The following is a 17,643-nucleotide window of genomic DNA, read 5'->3' on the forward strand; positions in this document are numbered from 1 at the left end:
GAAAACTTGATTCAAGACTTCAAAGTAAAAAAAAAAGAAAAAGAGAAGAAAGAAAATTAAGTTAATTTTTAAAAATAAAATTAAAAAAAGTTTTTATTATTTTTAAAAAATTCAATGACAAGAGATTATTGTAGTGGAGTAAACAGAATGATGATTCAAAATCCAAAGATTTGGGTTCAGGTCACTAGCTGGGTCTAGGGTAATTTGTTACTTAATTTCTGGGGCCTTCATTTATAAAATGGATAAAGAAGTGCTACCATGCTTCCCAGGACTATGGCCATAATTCCGTGATGCACTGTATGTGAAAACATACTTTGGACATGTTAGTTCATATCGATTTTAGTTGCTGTGTTCCCATAACACACATTACATACATCCTTTGGCCTTTACCACGAGTCACAATTATCTGTTAAATGCAGGTGACTTAAGGGCAGGGGCCATATCATCTTCATCTTTGTACCTCCATTTATAGCATTTGGCACACAGCAAGTGTGCAAAAAAAAAAATATTGTTTGAGGGGATGAGTACCGTTGTTTTGTAAAATAAATAATGAAAATTTTAAAACCGCTAAAATATGCTTAAAATCATGAACTGGAAGCTCTCCTCCTAAAACTGCCCACCTGTGACTATGCAGATACCTCTATTTCTTTCTCTTTTCCTAATAAACCTGTCCTTTTAAAATGTTTATAAGAGAGACCCACATATATACAAATAGGACAGTCTCTACAAAATAATTCTTCATACACTGGTTGCTCTGTAAGGCTTACATTTGGTCTAATATAATGCATCTTTATTCTACAAATTTCTCCTTAACACAGTCAAAGCACCTGAATGAGGACTGTAGGAATAGGTCAGGCCATCTTCTGGGCACCCTTATAGCACAAAATATACACTCTTCATACATTTTATACCCTTAAGGCAAGAAGTAGTTGTAGAGGTTGACATATTGCCAGACAATATTGCCATTTGTTTTGGTTTCCCATTTTTATTTCAAATACAAGGTTTTAGAGTCTCTATCCCTCTCTTTCCATGTCTATCTATGCATTGATATTCATATATAAAGCTATACAATCAAGAAGCTGGCACTACCAAAGGTTCTTTATTCTTTAATCCCCTTAGGAGGTGGTTTGCATTGGCTAGTCTTACTGAAATGCTGTCAAACAAAAGCAGCATTGTGGTCAACCATAAATTTTTTTTTTGTAGTATATAAACTCCCAAGTTCTTTTCAATGTGATGGGAAAAGATTAATAATTCAAGAAGATGACTTTTTGGTTCCTAGAATAACACGTTAAGTTGGGCAATATGTTCCATTAACTTGGGTGGTTTTTGCTAAGTCATCTATTGTCTTTCACTTAAAAGTCATAACAGAAAGTAAGATGTAGGGCCTCCCTGGTAGCACAGGGGTTAGAATCTCAGTGTTATCAAGCTATCACCAGCCAATGCAGCATGACTTCGATCCCCTGCTAGGGAGCTAACCCACATTGAGCAGCAGACCTCTCCTGTCTCACCTGCTGCTTCCCTCAGCAGTGTATTTCAGTAGATCCACCTGTTCTGCCTCTATCTCTAGTGAATCCTCTCACTCCCTGTACCTCTAGCCTACACCCCAGTTCTTGTATGCATAAATAAAATAAATCTTAAAAAAAAAGATGCAAAATATACCAGCTTAATTTGAGGTAGAGGAAAAGAATTTGAAACTAATGTTGTGTTCTCAATGAACACTCTGACAGTCCTCTATGGGGAGGACACACCAGCATGTGCATACTTAACCCACACCCATGTAGCTGTGCAGGGACTTATTTAAGAGCTTCCTCGGGTTACCAGGCTATGGATGCACAGACTTCCTCGTATAGCCTTTCCAAGGGGATAGCATGAACACCTCATTCAGGGTCAAACGCAAGGCATAAAAAAGTGCAATGACTTGCTCAGTGTTTGGCTTCTCTCACACCCAAGCTCATTGTACAAGAGGCCATGCAGGACAGGGTGTTTCAAACTCTAAGCATTGAGAATGAATGTTAAGGGTCACATCATTATTTCATACATATATGTTAGGATTGAAGGGAAGTCTGATGCTACTCTGTTTGCTGCAATTGAATGGTGAGTTAAAACTAACTTTGGAATTAACAGCTCTTGGAGATCTAAAAGCTCTTCTAATACCAGGATTTTCAACTTTGCAACTGAAGGACAGTCCTGCTGCTGGCCTCTCCTGACCTGTTGTGAAGTAAATCAGGCAAACTAATGTGGGCTAACAAGCCTTTTTCACACTATTCGATCGCCCTGACTCTTTTTCTCTGCAGACATTGCCTTTCTCCCACTCTGTCTGGCCATCCTCCTCAAAGCACACAAAATGGCCACTGTAACCCTGCATTACTGCTCATTAGATCACAGGTTAGTCAAGTGGAACTGCCCGGGGTTCCCAAAGGAGGGCGATACTTCAAAACTCTGTCCATGTCAAATGAAGAAAAAAAACCCTGAGTGTGGGGTCACCCAGATCAATGATCAAAAGAAACTGAGAATGAAGGGGGGGGGGTGGAACGCAACCTTTTTTTTTTTTTTTTTTTTTTTTTTTGTTAAAAACATACACCAGGTCTGATTTATTATAAAGAATACAGAGATAGACTGGGATTTTCTCCTCTTCTGCTCTTTAAAAAAATATTTTTTAAATAAGTAATTTGTTTCAATCTGGTGTTTGTGGTTGTTAAATTTTGGGCTTCAAGAAAGTCTACAACTAATCTTTAATATATCTCCCCAAAGAAAAACACACTAGAGTTTTTTAGGAGAACTCTTACATATTTCCAAAAATATAAGGAAGCAATAAAAATAATGCAAAGTAATCCACCTACAGGGCTTGAGAAGAGTCTATTTAAATCTCAAAGAAATGATGTGACAAGCACTAAAATAATCTGAAAAATCTCTTGTGTCTTCAAAGAGGGGAAACAGCAAGACTGTCAATCACACCAAATGACACAGATGAACAGCAGATTTCTGGGTTTCTGTGGGGCCTCCAGAAATCTAGAAATCTGCAGAGGTCCACAGCTTGTTCAATCATCTCCTGCATTTTTCATGCTTTCATGATGTGTAACGTTCTATACTTGCTTTTGTACTTTTTTAAAGAAAAGATAATATTACTAATTTAATTGTACTGCAAAATCAACATATTAAAGCACTGAGATAGAATGATATATCTGGAACATCTTAAAGAACAAGTTTTAGTATTAAGTTTCACAAGTGATTATCACCAAAAGATTTGATTTTCCCAGCTTTCTCACAACAAAAGATGAAAGTACTTTTTATCAGCTAATGATAAAAGACCAAGTTTTTGACAAGAAGACTATATATGAAAGAAAGTAAAATAAATTACTTATAATTTAACAAAAGTTGCAAGGAAGAGTAATTGTTTTTTGATTTTGGTATTTGGAATTTATTCTTCAAGCATCCTTAAAAATACATGAACACATTGTACCTAAATTGGATGATTTTTTTGCTTCATTTCTGTGAAATGCAGTCACATAACACCCTATACCAGGCACATAAAAGTACCATTTAATCCCCAAACAACCTTTACTACAGAGGTGATAGAACAATGAGGAGCAGGAGCTCATACTGACTGAGCACTCTCTATGCTCAATCCTCATTTAATCCTATTTACTATGAGGTAGGTTCTAGGATTATCCCCATTTTACAGATAAGAAAATGGATTTAAGTTTTTGCACAGTATTGTTTAGCTGGTCAGCAGTAAAAGGATTTTAATCCAGATGGTCTGACCTCGAAATCTTATTGTTTGCCCAATCTCCAAACCCAAAGGGCCAAGTTAAAAACCCACCAGCTTAATAATCATGTATTTCTGATGCCCCAGTAATTCTAATTTTATATTATATATACACAATTGAGAAATGCTTGCATATACACAAGGAAACATGTACAAAGGTATTTATTGATCAACAGTTTTGTTAGTAATTTCAAAAATTTTATAATTTCAAGCAACCAAAAAATTTATCAATAAAAGAATGAATTATGGGCAATCATGTCTTGGAACATAATATATCAGTGAAAAATGAATGAGCTAGATTTACATATATCACAGATAGTCTCAAAAAATTTAATGAAAAAAAATGTGACAAGAAGTATATACTGCAGGGCCTCCCCTGGTGGCACAGGCGGTTGAGCGCTGCGCTGTGAAGTTGTCCGCAGCCTCTGCAGCACCAGTTCAATCCCGGCCAGCCAGAGAGGGTCCCATGTGGCGAAGCAAACCTCTCCTGTCTAGCCTGCTCTTCCCCTCAGCAGTGTATTTCATCAGTCTGCCTGTTCTGTTCCCCACTCTGTCTCTGGTGAATCCTCTCAACCTCCCACGCATCTGGCCTGTACCCCAGTTCTTATATAGAATAAATAAATCTTTTTTTAAAAAAAGTATATACTGCAAGATACCACTTGTATACAATTTTTATCACATAAAATGTTACTGTATGTATTGAGAGATACATACATCTGTATTCAAAGTATAAAAATATGTTAGGTAAGATACACACCAATTTCAATATATAAATTACTTTTGAAGAAGTGATCTGTTTCTTTAAAGAAAAGATCTGAAACAAATATGGTAAAATGTTAGCATTTGCTAAATATGGGTAATGGGTAGATGAGTTTCTCTGCTGTATTATTCCCTATACTTATCTGTTTGAAATTTTTCCTAATTAAACTAATTAAAGTATGACTCCTTAGATGCATATCCTCATACAATCACAAATTCTTCTCGTGAAATCAGAGGGAGAGTTCCTCTAAATCCTCTCCCCTCATTTGACTCAATAAACTGCTTAAAACTCATGGTAACAACCTACAGGCTAAATTATTAAAATTAATTTTCTTAAAATGATTATAATATCTTACTACAAGTATCTCAGAAGTACTATCTTTAAGATAATTACATTCATTAAAATATAGTACGTATTTCATTATGTTATTAAGCAAAATTCATTAAGTTGGTGTTTCTAACCTTTTGACATTCAAAGTTTGGTAATAAAGTAGTCTGGTTAAAAGCTAAGAATTGTAAATTAGAGCAAAACAAAGCACAGGAATAGAAAGTATCTGTTTGGCATACTTTTTCATTTTCTAGTTTTTGTACCTTCTTAAAAGTATACCATATGATTTTATTAAACAGATTATTAATTAAAATAAGATTCAATGGGCTTTTAAAGATTAATACTCCAAGAAGAAACCAAATAAAAACAATGGGAGTAAATTTTTCTTTAAGATATTAATCATACAATCTAAATTGACAGAGAATGGATCAAGTAATCTCACTACAATTCTTTACAAACTTATAAATATTTGTGAACGAACTGGAGGAGAGTTGTTATTCTAAAACTAATTTCAGTGAATATCAACCCAGGAATTATAACAATATCTCTTGTCTTAACATTTTAAAAATAAGGCATTTTTAACAGCAGACAATTTCACTTCAGATTTACTAAGGTTATAGAAAACTATATTGCAAAATCTTGACTAACTCACATGATTTTTCACATATAATTTAAAAAAAAAAAACCCAAATGACAAGTATAAAGGAATTAGAGGGTTTGTATTCCATTTTTAATAGATGAAACTACAAAAACACAGATTTTTGTCTAGTTTTTTACCAAAAAAGTAATGTCTAGGGCCTTTCTATGGAGGTAGTACAGATTCAACAAAACAGCCTATACTTTCTGCATATACACTGCCAGAGTAAAGCTCTAAATAATTAAAGGAATGCAGCACATTCAGAGTCATTAGAGACTATTTCCCTAGAGCAGAAAACTGTGTTGATAGTTTAAAAGATTTATTATTAAAAATAATAATAAATGGAGCCTCTGATACAATAAAAGAGATGGCCATTTAATAAAAAATTTCTGTTAATCATAACAGGCTCAAATAATCTGGTGTCCTATGTATTATTTTAAAGTATTTTTTCCTTTTTTCATCTGAAAAAGGAATTTAATTTGCTTATTGCTATATCATTAAAAAGTTGTTACTAACTAAGGAAAAACAGAGATGGCCAGACTTGAGTTTTAATTAATTTAATTAATCAGTCAATATAAAAAGATGGAAAACTGGTATCTCTTTTTATTGACCTAAAGATGCAGAAACACACATTTTATATTTATGAATATTACCCATACATCTAAATAATTCAAATATTTAGGATTTAACAAGTACCATTTTAAATTAAACTAACATAAAATGTAAATATTTATATGTAATAAGAAATAAAGTGTTTTTTCTTGAGAACTAAAGTTTTTATATTTTGGAAAATCAGGACATTTTTCTGGGCCAAATAATATACTTCTGCATAATACTACTACTACTAACAGTAATCATGGTATTACTTATTTCATATAAATTATATCCCTCTCTCTCAAGATCCTTTTTCTCCTATTTTTCAGATCCCCCTAATGATTATTCAATCTTGTCTTTAATGCAATATGCTAAAATATGATGAGAGAATATCTTTCTTTTAAGGCACCGTTAACAATTGTAATTCTTCAACCAGCTGTTCTCTAAGGATTCCCCTGCCAAGATTTATTTTCATTTCATTATTTCTTTGTTCTCCTTGTGTAAACTATATACAAGTTTACCCAGATTTTCCACTCTGGCCCCTTTCAATAAAGAATTTGTTTTGCTTGACAAATTATTAGTCATAAGCACAGATTAAAAATAAATATTACAGATTCTACATGTTAACATGATATTGTTCTATGCAACCCACAAATGATTTCACAGTTCTTACATAGAATATTCTCCCTATAAGTCTTTGTTGGCTTCACCTATCATTGATGAAAATTGTTTCAGTTATTTTATGGAGTTAATGACAATCTAAACATTCTTTATTGAGCATTCTTTTGAACCCCTGTAATCTTATTTTAGCTGTGAATGAACTAAATCTATGCACATTGTGCTGAAAACAACTGAACAAGTTAAATTATAAGCCTAAATGAAATACTACTTGACTTTTCCTCTAAAAGCAACGAGTGGAAAGCCCATACATGCTCATCTTTTTAGTCAAAGACTTATATGTATCCAAATTTACACCTCACAGTTTCTAGTAAAGAAGGTAATTCCCACTTCACTATTAGATCACGTGATGTCCAACACAGCAAAGACCCTAGTAGGTGCAGTCAGGAGGGAATGATGTGGTGTCAGCAAAATAGGATGTTGCTTCATTATACGTTGATAGAAGGCTTTCGTATTTGTGTTGTAAGTCTATACCATCCATTAGATACCCCTTTTCTCAAGATACAAATTATTCAAACCAGTTATATGAATATTTAAATGTCTATGACTGAATCTGGAATTCTCCATAAAGAGATATTACTAAATAAACAAAAGAAAAAGATGAGAGTTTCTAGACACTAGTAAACAAAAGAGAAAAGAAGGATTACAGGAAAATGACTCAGGTGTGGAGTAGTTCATTTCTAGCCCTGGAGAAGAGGCCACTTCTGAGCAGCCTTCAGCCTACTGAGTGTACCACTGCATATATCTAGTTCACTGTTTTCATCAAAGGCACATATAACTCATAGGTACAGAAATAAAAAAGAAAATGCCTATTTCTAGGTAACACTGTATCAGTCTATTCATATCAAAAGATGAAACAGATAACTTTCATAACATGTTTTTGTTCTTATAGGAAGGAAGCCAAAAATATGTGATTTTCATATTTGGGCTAACCCAGCAGAGCTTTTCAAAGTCACTGCCAGAAACGAACTGGTTGTCTTACCTGCTTTTTCCATGCTTTAAGGATGTCTGCCTCATTATAAACCCTGCTGGTTCCCTAGACTTTCTGTAGTCTGGCTTTGCTGTGATTACTGGTCAAAAACCTTTAATTACAGTATATAGTTTGTGCAGCTGCCTGGAAATTGGTCTCAGGGTCAGTGGCTCTTCCCGTTCCCCTCTTCCATTCTTTTGAAGCAATATTGCTGAACTGAAGGCATTGTTCCAGCTTTCTAGTGTGCTCTGTCTGCTGCACACTATGAATAGCTTTGCAATCACTCTAGCAATTGGTTCTTCAACTGCCTTTAGGTTGTCAATTGTAATTCATTGGCTCTAGGCACCTTTTTTTCTTTTCATTCTCTTGAGGTCTTTTCTTACTTAATTTGCAATAATATTAGGGAATGTCTTCTTCAGACATGTCAGTTATATCTTCCTGATTATGAGACTGAGGGTATATTTGACTTTAATACATGTGTGTTAAAATGCTTAAATATTTCCTTTATCTCTCTGACTTACGATAATGATCTCTGCTGCATCATGTGAGAAATTTGGCTGATGTTTTCTTTGTTACAAATAATCTAAAGATTCTTCCTCAAAATATTTTCACTAGAGTTAATTTACAGTTATAATGTTATAATTTCCCAAAGATTAAACTGTTCATTTTTGTAATATGAATTATTTGTTTTCTATCCCTAATGTTTTCTTCTTTTCAGTATATAAAATATTATATTTTGAGCAACTCAGAAATAGTTAATTAAGAAATTAAGGTCCTTGACTATTCAGATATCAATGCCAATGTTTTCAGAAACTTTTCAGACCTATTTTTACTCCTCAGACATCTTTTTAGAGATTTAAGAAAACATTCAAGTTATTCAAAATGAGTTCAGATGCTTTTGCATTATAGGAAGTTTATTTTTCTTTAGGGAAGAGAATAAACAAACATATCTCTTGATCTATTAAGAAAAAAAAACTAGTGTATTATGTCTCAAATCCTTAGTTCTGGATAAAATCCAGCAGATTAACCCCTCTCATTAGTCTCAGCCATCCCATAGTAACCAAAGGTATTTTTTAAGCAGACACTATGTAATAATAATAATGATAATAATTATCATAATGATAATAACTAACGCTTATTGTGCTTTTTATCTTCAAAGCACCTTACTGACATTAACTATGTGTCTATTTTCAAATTAATTTAACTCGACAAATGTTTTATTAACTTTGTAAGCTATGGAATGTACGGTGACTGAATTTTCTTTTGCAAATAAAATAAATATACAAATAAATGGAACTAAGGGTCAAGGAAATGGACCTGTAAGCTGCCCTGGAATCAATCATTGCCTTTGTTGACTAAGGTTTAATGAAATGTTACCTTTTACAAAACACAAAATTGAAACATATATTTAGGTTGAAGTTTATAGTACAGTCACTCAAATACATATTGCTTCAAAGTGACCCAGAAGAAAGCAAAATAATACTGCCTGGATGAAGCTAGTATTAGTTACGATTCATTATTATGAAATACTTTAGCACACATAGGAAGAAAAGGTGTTAAATGTAAGAATTTTAAAATCTTGCTAAGTTTCATTAATGTAATAAGCACTGCTGTTAATTACAAAACTAAACTTGTTTTATTACACTGAATTCATTTTTTAAAACTATCTCAATTACATTTCCACTGAATTTCATCAAGGAACAGTCTCATGTGACACACAGTAGCAGTCAAAGGGAGTTTGGAATGATAGCCAACAGAAGCAAGATTTATACACTTAAAATACAGGCAATGAATAAAAACATTAAAATATATTTAGTAAGTGAAGATACCCTACCACTTTCTATGAACAATTTTGGGAAGAAAATAATAACCTGCTATTAAGTCAGGTCCTCATTTGGATCTAGACAAATAAAAATACCTAAAAACACATGAAAAGAAACATTTGTAAATATGATAATTATCAGATTAAAGCTCTTTAAAATTATTAAGATGGTTAGAGTGTTGAGGTTTCATGAAAGATGTGGTTCATAAGCATTATTTAAAGATCAGGTTTAATGCAGAGGAAAAGGAAATTTTTCATATTCAAGAATGGAAATGGAGTAGTCAGATTGGGTAGAGAAAAGAAAAAGAATCCAGATAAAGTTGATGGCATAAAGCCTATTGGGAAGCCTGTACGGAAAGGCTCAGAGGGACTCACATATTAAAACAACATGTATTAAGGATAGAGACATAAACAAGCCATTATTCCTGTCCTTCAAGGAGCTCATGATCTTGAGGGATAGCAAGAAAACTTAAAAGGCGATTAATTCTAATATTATGATTAGGAAAAGCCTAGGATGTCTTGGGAAGTCAGAAGGAGGACACCTAGTTCAATCATGAGCGTTCAGGAAGACCTCTTGAGGTGACACATAATATTGAGGTGGATTTCCTAAGGCAATAGAAAGAGTGAACAGTAGATAAGAATAAGTGAGAAAAGAGAATTCAATTATCAAATGCATTAACATAAGAGCTGTGGAGTACCATTTGAATCCAGAAGGAATTAGAAGATAGTACTGGTTTTTAATATGGGTATCATGAAAAACAATTAAGTCTGTTCTTTTTGGTTACTGTAGGGGAATAGGGAGATAGGGAGATCTGGTGGTACAGAGAGGAAACTGAAGAGGCAGAAATGGGAGAAATTAGAGGAATAATTTAAAGACTCCAAATCTTACCAGGTTTATGTAACGAAGACATGCATATGACTGACTAAAGTGGAAAGAAATGGCAGATTAAAAGAAAATAATTTTTTTTGCACAATCTATTATGTTCTCAAATGTATTACTTTGTGACCCTATCTAATTTTCTTAATAGAATGGATATTCCTTTGCTTTTTTTTGGGGGGGGGGGTGGTAGTGGTGGTGGTGATAGTTGTTTCTTTCATTTAAGATTTAGCAAAACCAGGATTGAGCCAGCTTTCCCCTGCCCTCCAGGAAATTTGCTTTGACTGCATCAAAAATGCATCTGTCTTTTGTAACATTTTTTAATGTGAATTTTACTAGTTTTCAGTAGACAGGAAACATTCTCACAATCTTGCCAGGCAGATACAAGAAAATGCAGGTATACATACAGAGGGGAAAACGATGAGAGCAGAATGCCTAGATTTAAAACCAATGAAATCAAGTATACAAATTAATTTTCCCAAGGAATACATATAGAGGAGAAAAAGAAACATACACAAACAATCAATATTCTGTTTTAGTGTTCTTGGCTACTAATTGAACCCTTTAAAGTAATACCACCACTTTTGTAACTATTGAAATGATTGCTAATTAGGCTTCTGCTGCAAGTTAGTGAACATTTTCAGAGATCACTGAGTCATTCAGAGGAAAACCAACTTCTAAACCCTGTTGTTTCCCCCAAGACTAAATTATAACCGCATGGAGTACATCTGTAAGAAACAGACAAAAAATAATTTGTATCTTGTATCATTTTAGAAAAAGTATACATCCCATCAGGGAGTTTTCAAAATGCTCACACAATAGGCATGTACACTACTCTATGTGAAATCCATCAGTATCCTAAAATGCTGCCAAGAGGCAGGTCAAGATACTTGGAAGACTCTTAAGATTCAAAGTATATGACTCTTTACTATCATTATCTTACAAACATATTTCTCTGTATATACAGAAAGTAATGTTAAATGAAGCTGAATGTTTTATATGATTTAAACACTATTTTGCATTTTCTAAAAAATGAAAAAAAGATTTGTCACATAATCAGAGATATTATTTGCTACTTCATGGAGCTACCAAAGGGGGGGGGATAAAACAAACACTGCTCTAATAGACAGTGTCCCAGAATTTCAAACCTTCAAAATTCTCTCTGGTCTTTTGTAGGAAGGAAAAAGAAGCATGCAATATCAAAATAATTATCTATAAATAAGAAGTAATTATAATTAAGTGAAATAGTTAAGTAACATAAAAACACTCTTTTCCAGAAGATGTACTTAGACTAAAAAGTGAGAACTAGATAAACTATTCATGATATACTGAATATTAAAAGTATTAAAATAACATGAATATTTATAACCAAAACAAAACATGGTCTAAAAAGCTAGTAATGTTTATATGACTACAGAAATACTTGGAAATACTCTTCTCACATTTATATCCTATACTTTTTGAAAATAACACCACATTCTAGGCAAATCACAATGACAAAATGAATTACAATTACATGAAAATTGAGAGATGCCTGATCACAATTTTAACTATAATGTTAACACCCTAATTTAAGAGCTGGAGTTTCATGTGCTTCAATTAAAAAAGACAGAAAAAAGTCATGGAACCAACACTATCATTTGACCTTATAATTCCACTACAAAAAAATGTTTCATTTCCAAATTCCTGAATATTTGCTTAAGTAAAGATAAATGATGAATAGTTGAGATGGTATTTTTATATATTATTTCTGAAAAAGCTAAACACTTTTGATTAAGGATATGGACAAATAAAAAAGCAGATTAGCTTGCTGAAAGGATGAACTACTTCATGTTGACAAAATGTGTCATTTTATGAGATATAGTAGTGGCCAATAAAATAAAGATTTTTAAAAAGCAAGATGGCAAGAACATGACAATCTACAACTGTGTAGTGAGAAAATAGGATTACATTTATTGGCTACTCTATCAACTTAACTTCTCATAAAATCATCCTCATCTATTAAATAACTTCAGAACTTAAGTATGCTCTCCTATGGGAGTTGTAAAACAAATTAGATACAATTACAATTCAATACAAAAAAAACCAATCATTTACCTTAAGATTTCTCATTTTTTTAAAAGCTGTCATTTAAATTTGACCAGATTTTCCCCTAATGAAGCCAAAGGGCCACTTGATATAGTTATCGATATATGTATTATGTTTTCTACACAGAAAAACAGTTGATATGAGTAAATCTGGGAAAACTGTGGTAAGTACACCTCCCCAAAGTGAATACAACAAACATCTGTTGCAAGAACTGCTTGGCTTTCAGACTGTATATAAAGGATGGTCTTTTCTCACTGTTTTGCTCTTTAAAAAATATAGTTAATTGTTTAAAAACATGTTTCTGCTATTAATTCTCAAGACATAAAATCTTAAAATTCTGGTAAGTTAAACACAGGTCATTACCAGGTATATTACAGAAAGGGAAACTATGCAATGTACAAGACTTCACTTGCTTCTAAGAGGGCAACAGCATAATTGGGCATGTTGCCCTCACTTTATGGGTTACAATGTAATTTTAACCATTGTCTTCCTATCTTAACTCAGTTCTCCACACAAATATAGTATCACTCATTGCAGAGGCAGGAACTAAACATATCCTGAAGATTTTCAGCCTCTGTGGGAATCTCAGGAATAATTCAGCTTCCTCCTTTGGATTTCACCAGCCCTTATTAACTCCTAGAATATCTATAGCAACTCCTATAAAAATCAACAATATCCTAGTATCCTCATTAAATGACAAATATGTACTTCTTAAAGTTTTACTCCAGTGACAGGATAAATAATTGCAACATTTTTGCATAATACGTTAAGCACAAAATGTCAAAATTTAAATGGGAGGCACTGTCTTCTTTTAACTGCATCAAAGAATTGTTCAATGCTTTTCGGCAAACTGATTGCATTTTCCTTGACTCAGAGAGAACAGAATTTTGCCCAAAATTTACAGATAATTTGTAGAGCAAAACACCATCATTTTACTACATGGAGTTTCCACAAGGGGCACACACATTAACAGGTATAAATACTGTGATTTTGCTTAATTTTCAATGTCTTACCTGCTCTTCTACATGTTCTTGCTCCCCACCATTTCAATGTTATTGTTAATAAAAAGTTTAAGATTCATTTCACAATTCCATTTTCATGCTAATGAAAAAGCATTCATGTAATTCCTAAAACATTCCAGGGGTTACCTTAACAAGGAATCATAACACACTCTACTGAGAAACCTTTGTCTGTCAAGCAAGGGGGAAAGGAGGAAGCTCCTATCTTTTTCTGCCAAATCCAAAGCTTGAGCATTTCGTTTTCACAAACTTCAAGACTTATAATGGAATTTGTCCATGTATTTAATTAAAGCAGTCTAAAATGTTCCTACGCACTTGTGTGGTATGTTCACAAAATGATAGGAATGATGCTTTACATAAGGCAGTCCTCAAAATGGTATTTGGAAATTCCAGTATAAGTAAAAATTTTGAGAAGAATTTATTTAAAATTATATAAATAAAAAGGGATGTCAAAACTACATATACTCCTTTATATATGTTTACAATAATTTTCAAATCACATCTATGATTACATATTTATAGCTTCATCTCTGTCTTACTTAAAGGTGGATCACAAAAAGACATTCGCCCTTCTCCTAGGAGAGATAGTCAACACACACCAGACATACTCAAAAGCAATTAATTGTTCAAAGCATCCTATGTTCAAGGTGATACTCTTTAATTCCTATGGAGGATTCCTGAGTGACAAGTTAAAGACCATATCAGTTTTAATTCTTAATGCCTAAGGAAAATATAGTTTCTTAAATTTGAAAGAAAAAAAGTTCCTTATAGCTACTGCACATAACTTGAGTAAAAGTTATATCACTTGAATTATGTCTGTTTCACTGATGTGTTTTTTTAACATTTATAGTATATATGTATAAAATGTTAGATTGTCTATGTATTCTGTAATAATGCATTTATACTTCCCATAATTAATCTCAGTATAACAACACATTTTCAGCAAAGCACCTTATAATCATAAACTAATTTAACACTAATAATTATGTCACTATATATACTATTATTAAAAAATTGCATTATTTCCATTTTACAGGTGCAAAGACAGGCACAAGAACAAAGCTATTGCCCATGGGCACCACAATAAGTGTAAGGGAGGTTTGGAATTAGAACATGTCATATCCTTGGATCTTCATCCATTTTTCAGATGAAAGGGCATTAATCATCTTATTCTGCAACTACTTTAAAAAAAGCATGCAATATTTTGAAGGGTGAGAGAATATATACTGTGAAAGTTACCGGTATAAAGGAATACATTGACCATTTTGATTCCACCGTACCTAGCTTAACATTCACCATAATGGAAAGTTTTTAAAAAACTATTCACATATCACATTACCTTAGTGCCATGAATCAAAAAATTCTACTGAGTAAGACACTGATTATTTGGCCTGAATTAGTCTCATGCTTTTAGAGGAGAGATATAAGTTAAGAAATGAAATTAAATGAGAAAGATATAGAATTGGCCCATATTAAAATACATTTGGTGGTATGGAAATTGCAAGATAAGACACTGATTTCCAGCCTGGCTGATTACAGAACAGGACCCACTGCTTCTAGTCAAAGGTGAGCAGTTCAGAGGGATAATAACATGACATCCCTGAAAAGAATGAACTAAGTTAGTTGGTGGGGTTAAAAAAAAAATGAAAAATGAAATAACCAGAGCCTCACGGGTGGCACAGGGGGTTAAGTCTTGGCACTATCAAGATATCATCGGCCACTGCAACATGAGTTTCATCCCCAGCTAGGGAACTAGCCCACATGGTACAGCAGACCTCTCCTGTCTCACCCACTGCTCCCCTCAGCAGTGTATTTCAGTGGCTCCTCCTGTTCTGCTCCCCATTCTGCCTGTTGTGCTCACCCCCCTGCACCTGTGGCCTACATCCCAGTTCTTGTATGCATAAATAAAAATAAATCTTTAAAAAGAATTAAATAACCAGAAATGTCACCTTTTAAAATAGATGCAGAAATATGCAGGTAAGTCCTCTAACTTTTTCTGAACAGTGGAAAAACCTAGATTCTCCAAGTGGGGTAAAGTATGTTAACATTTCTACCAGACTGAAAGAGGCTTTCTGCTTTCTGAGAAAATGGAGGTTTCATGGTGAAAACAACACAAGCAGCAGATTCCTAATAATAGATTTTTTTTTTTCAAATTTCAAGATGGCAGGAAAAGTGTAGCAACAAGATAAAGGATTGTCATGTTAATCAGACTTACCTCTTGTACTGATCGAGCAGCTGGCTTGTCTTGATGATTGGCCAATATCAAAAAGGGTAAAGTGCATAATTGTGGGTGCTGAAGAGCTGAGTGCAGTTCATTTCTAGAAGTTTCTAATTCATCTTCTGAAGAAGCACTGTCTAATACAAATATTACCCCTTGAGATCCCTGGTAGTATCGACTCCAGTATTTCCGGATATTATCAGCCCCTGTCGAAACAAAAACAAATTAATTTTAAAACTAGTTCTGAAAATAGCATAATAAGTGAAAAATGTTCCCAATAGTAATTCTTATTGAAAATCAACATAACTTTTAAATATTTAAGTGCAGAGGTCACAGATGATATGAACAAATGTGAGAAAGAACAGGATAAATACTTCCTAGACTTAGACTCAGATTTTTTACTGATTTTGCTTAGTAGCTGTAAATAAACTATAAATTGAGTTTGAGCCTAACTCAAAGCATGACATAAGCTGGTTGTTCACTGAGGCTTTTCTCCACACCATTAGCATGATTTGACATTTTCTGAAAGAACTGCTTGCCTTAGTTATTTTCATCCAGAAAATTAAACTAGTAACCCAATACATTTATTTGTCAAAGTGCTAAAATTTGTGAGGAACTAAAATTTTGGCCTTCGGTGTATTTGTACAAATACATTTGGCAATGAGCAAACTCAGTCTCCAGATGACAGAACGTTCAGAAAAAAGACATGAAGATTTTCATCTGCCATGGGCACATCTTATCCCTTTTTGTATTTCCAGCATTTGGCACAATGTAAAGCTCAAAGATGGGATGTGAAAAATGAGAGGAGGAGGAAATAAAATTATATGCTCATTAGGCATTATAGATTTTGAGACTAGAAGCAACTTTAGAGACTGTTCACTCCAACCTTCTGAGAAGACTAAGGCCAAGACATATGAAATTACTAATCCCCATTCATGTGTCTAATAAATTACAAATTTGAGACTTGTATCTGAGTTAGAGACTCCCTGCCAAGGCAGGGCATGAGCATTGCCCACCACATCTTAACTGCTTGCTTTATTTTGATTAAATTCATGAGTAGCATGGGCTGTGCATGTGTGTGTATGCACATGGGCGTGGGGTGGTCATGCATGGAGGCATGTGTGTGCATGAGGGGAGTGCATTCCAGTTATGTAACAAAAATTAGATACCAAATTATTCCATCACTTTAGTGTATATGCGCAAGCCTTCACCAATCAGGCACTACATTTTCGTCATCTACTGAATGTCTAGCTCCCATCTTAGCTACATTATGCTAAGTGTTAGGAATCAAAGAGTGAGTAGGAATACAGACTAGCAAAAGCCAACTGTGTGTTGTCTCTTCCTACTTCAGTGTTCAGTGACTTCATGTAGGTAGCTTGAAATTTGACTGGTTGGGAATATTTCCCATGGAACTCAGCAAGAGTTACATAAATTAGGTCTTTTCTTCCCCTAGAAAGACAACACATCAATGGATGCCACTAAAAAGTTCATGCCTTTCTGAGAGAAATAGAAAACAAAAGAGTATAATACAATATCATAAAGCACTGTGATAGGGGTACTCACTGGGTGTCCTGAGAGACAAAAATGAGCACCCCATCCAGAGTGGACAATACTCTTTTAATAGTGATAGTACTATCAGTAACCAAACAGTTATCATTTTGACCACTTACTACTACATTCTAGGCTCAGTGGTGAGTGTTTTAGAAAGAATAACTCTTATAACTCTTACAACAACCCTAGGAAGGAGGTATCACTGACTCAGACTTTGAAACTCATTTTTAGATTCTAAAATTTGAGGTATTCATCATAATACTATACTGAAAAAGCCATATATATAAAAAGATCAAGGGCATTTGATGAGGCATAACCATAAACATTCAAAGACAT

General features: G+C 33.6%; 1 protein-coding gene across 1 annotated transcript in view; it reads right to left on the minus strand.

Annotated features, from left to right (window-relative positions):
• ARL15 (ARF like GTPase 15) overlaps nt 1-17,643 on the minus strand; it is a gene marked incomplete at both ends in the record, with an annotated part of 369,776 nt that overhangs the window by 176,489 nt on the left and 175,644 nt on the right. The window contains one exon of the mRNA XM_084234156.1: nt 15,754-15,962. Within this exon, the coding sequence (XP_084090282.1) occupies nt 15,754-15,962 (209 nt within the window). The remainder of the gene's footprint in view (nt 1-15,753; nt 15,963-17,643) is intronic.

The sequence above is a fragment of the Talpa europaea genome, assembly GCF_964194135.1.
Source record: "Talpa europaea genome assembly, chromosome: 5".
NCBI lineage: Eukaryota > Metazoa > Chordata > Mammalia > Eulipotyphla > Talpidae > Talpa > Talpa europaea.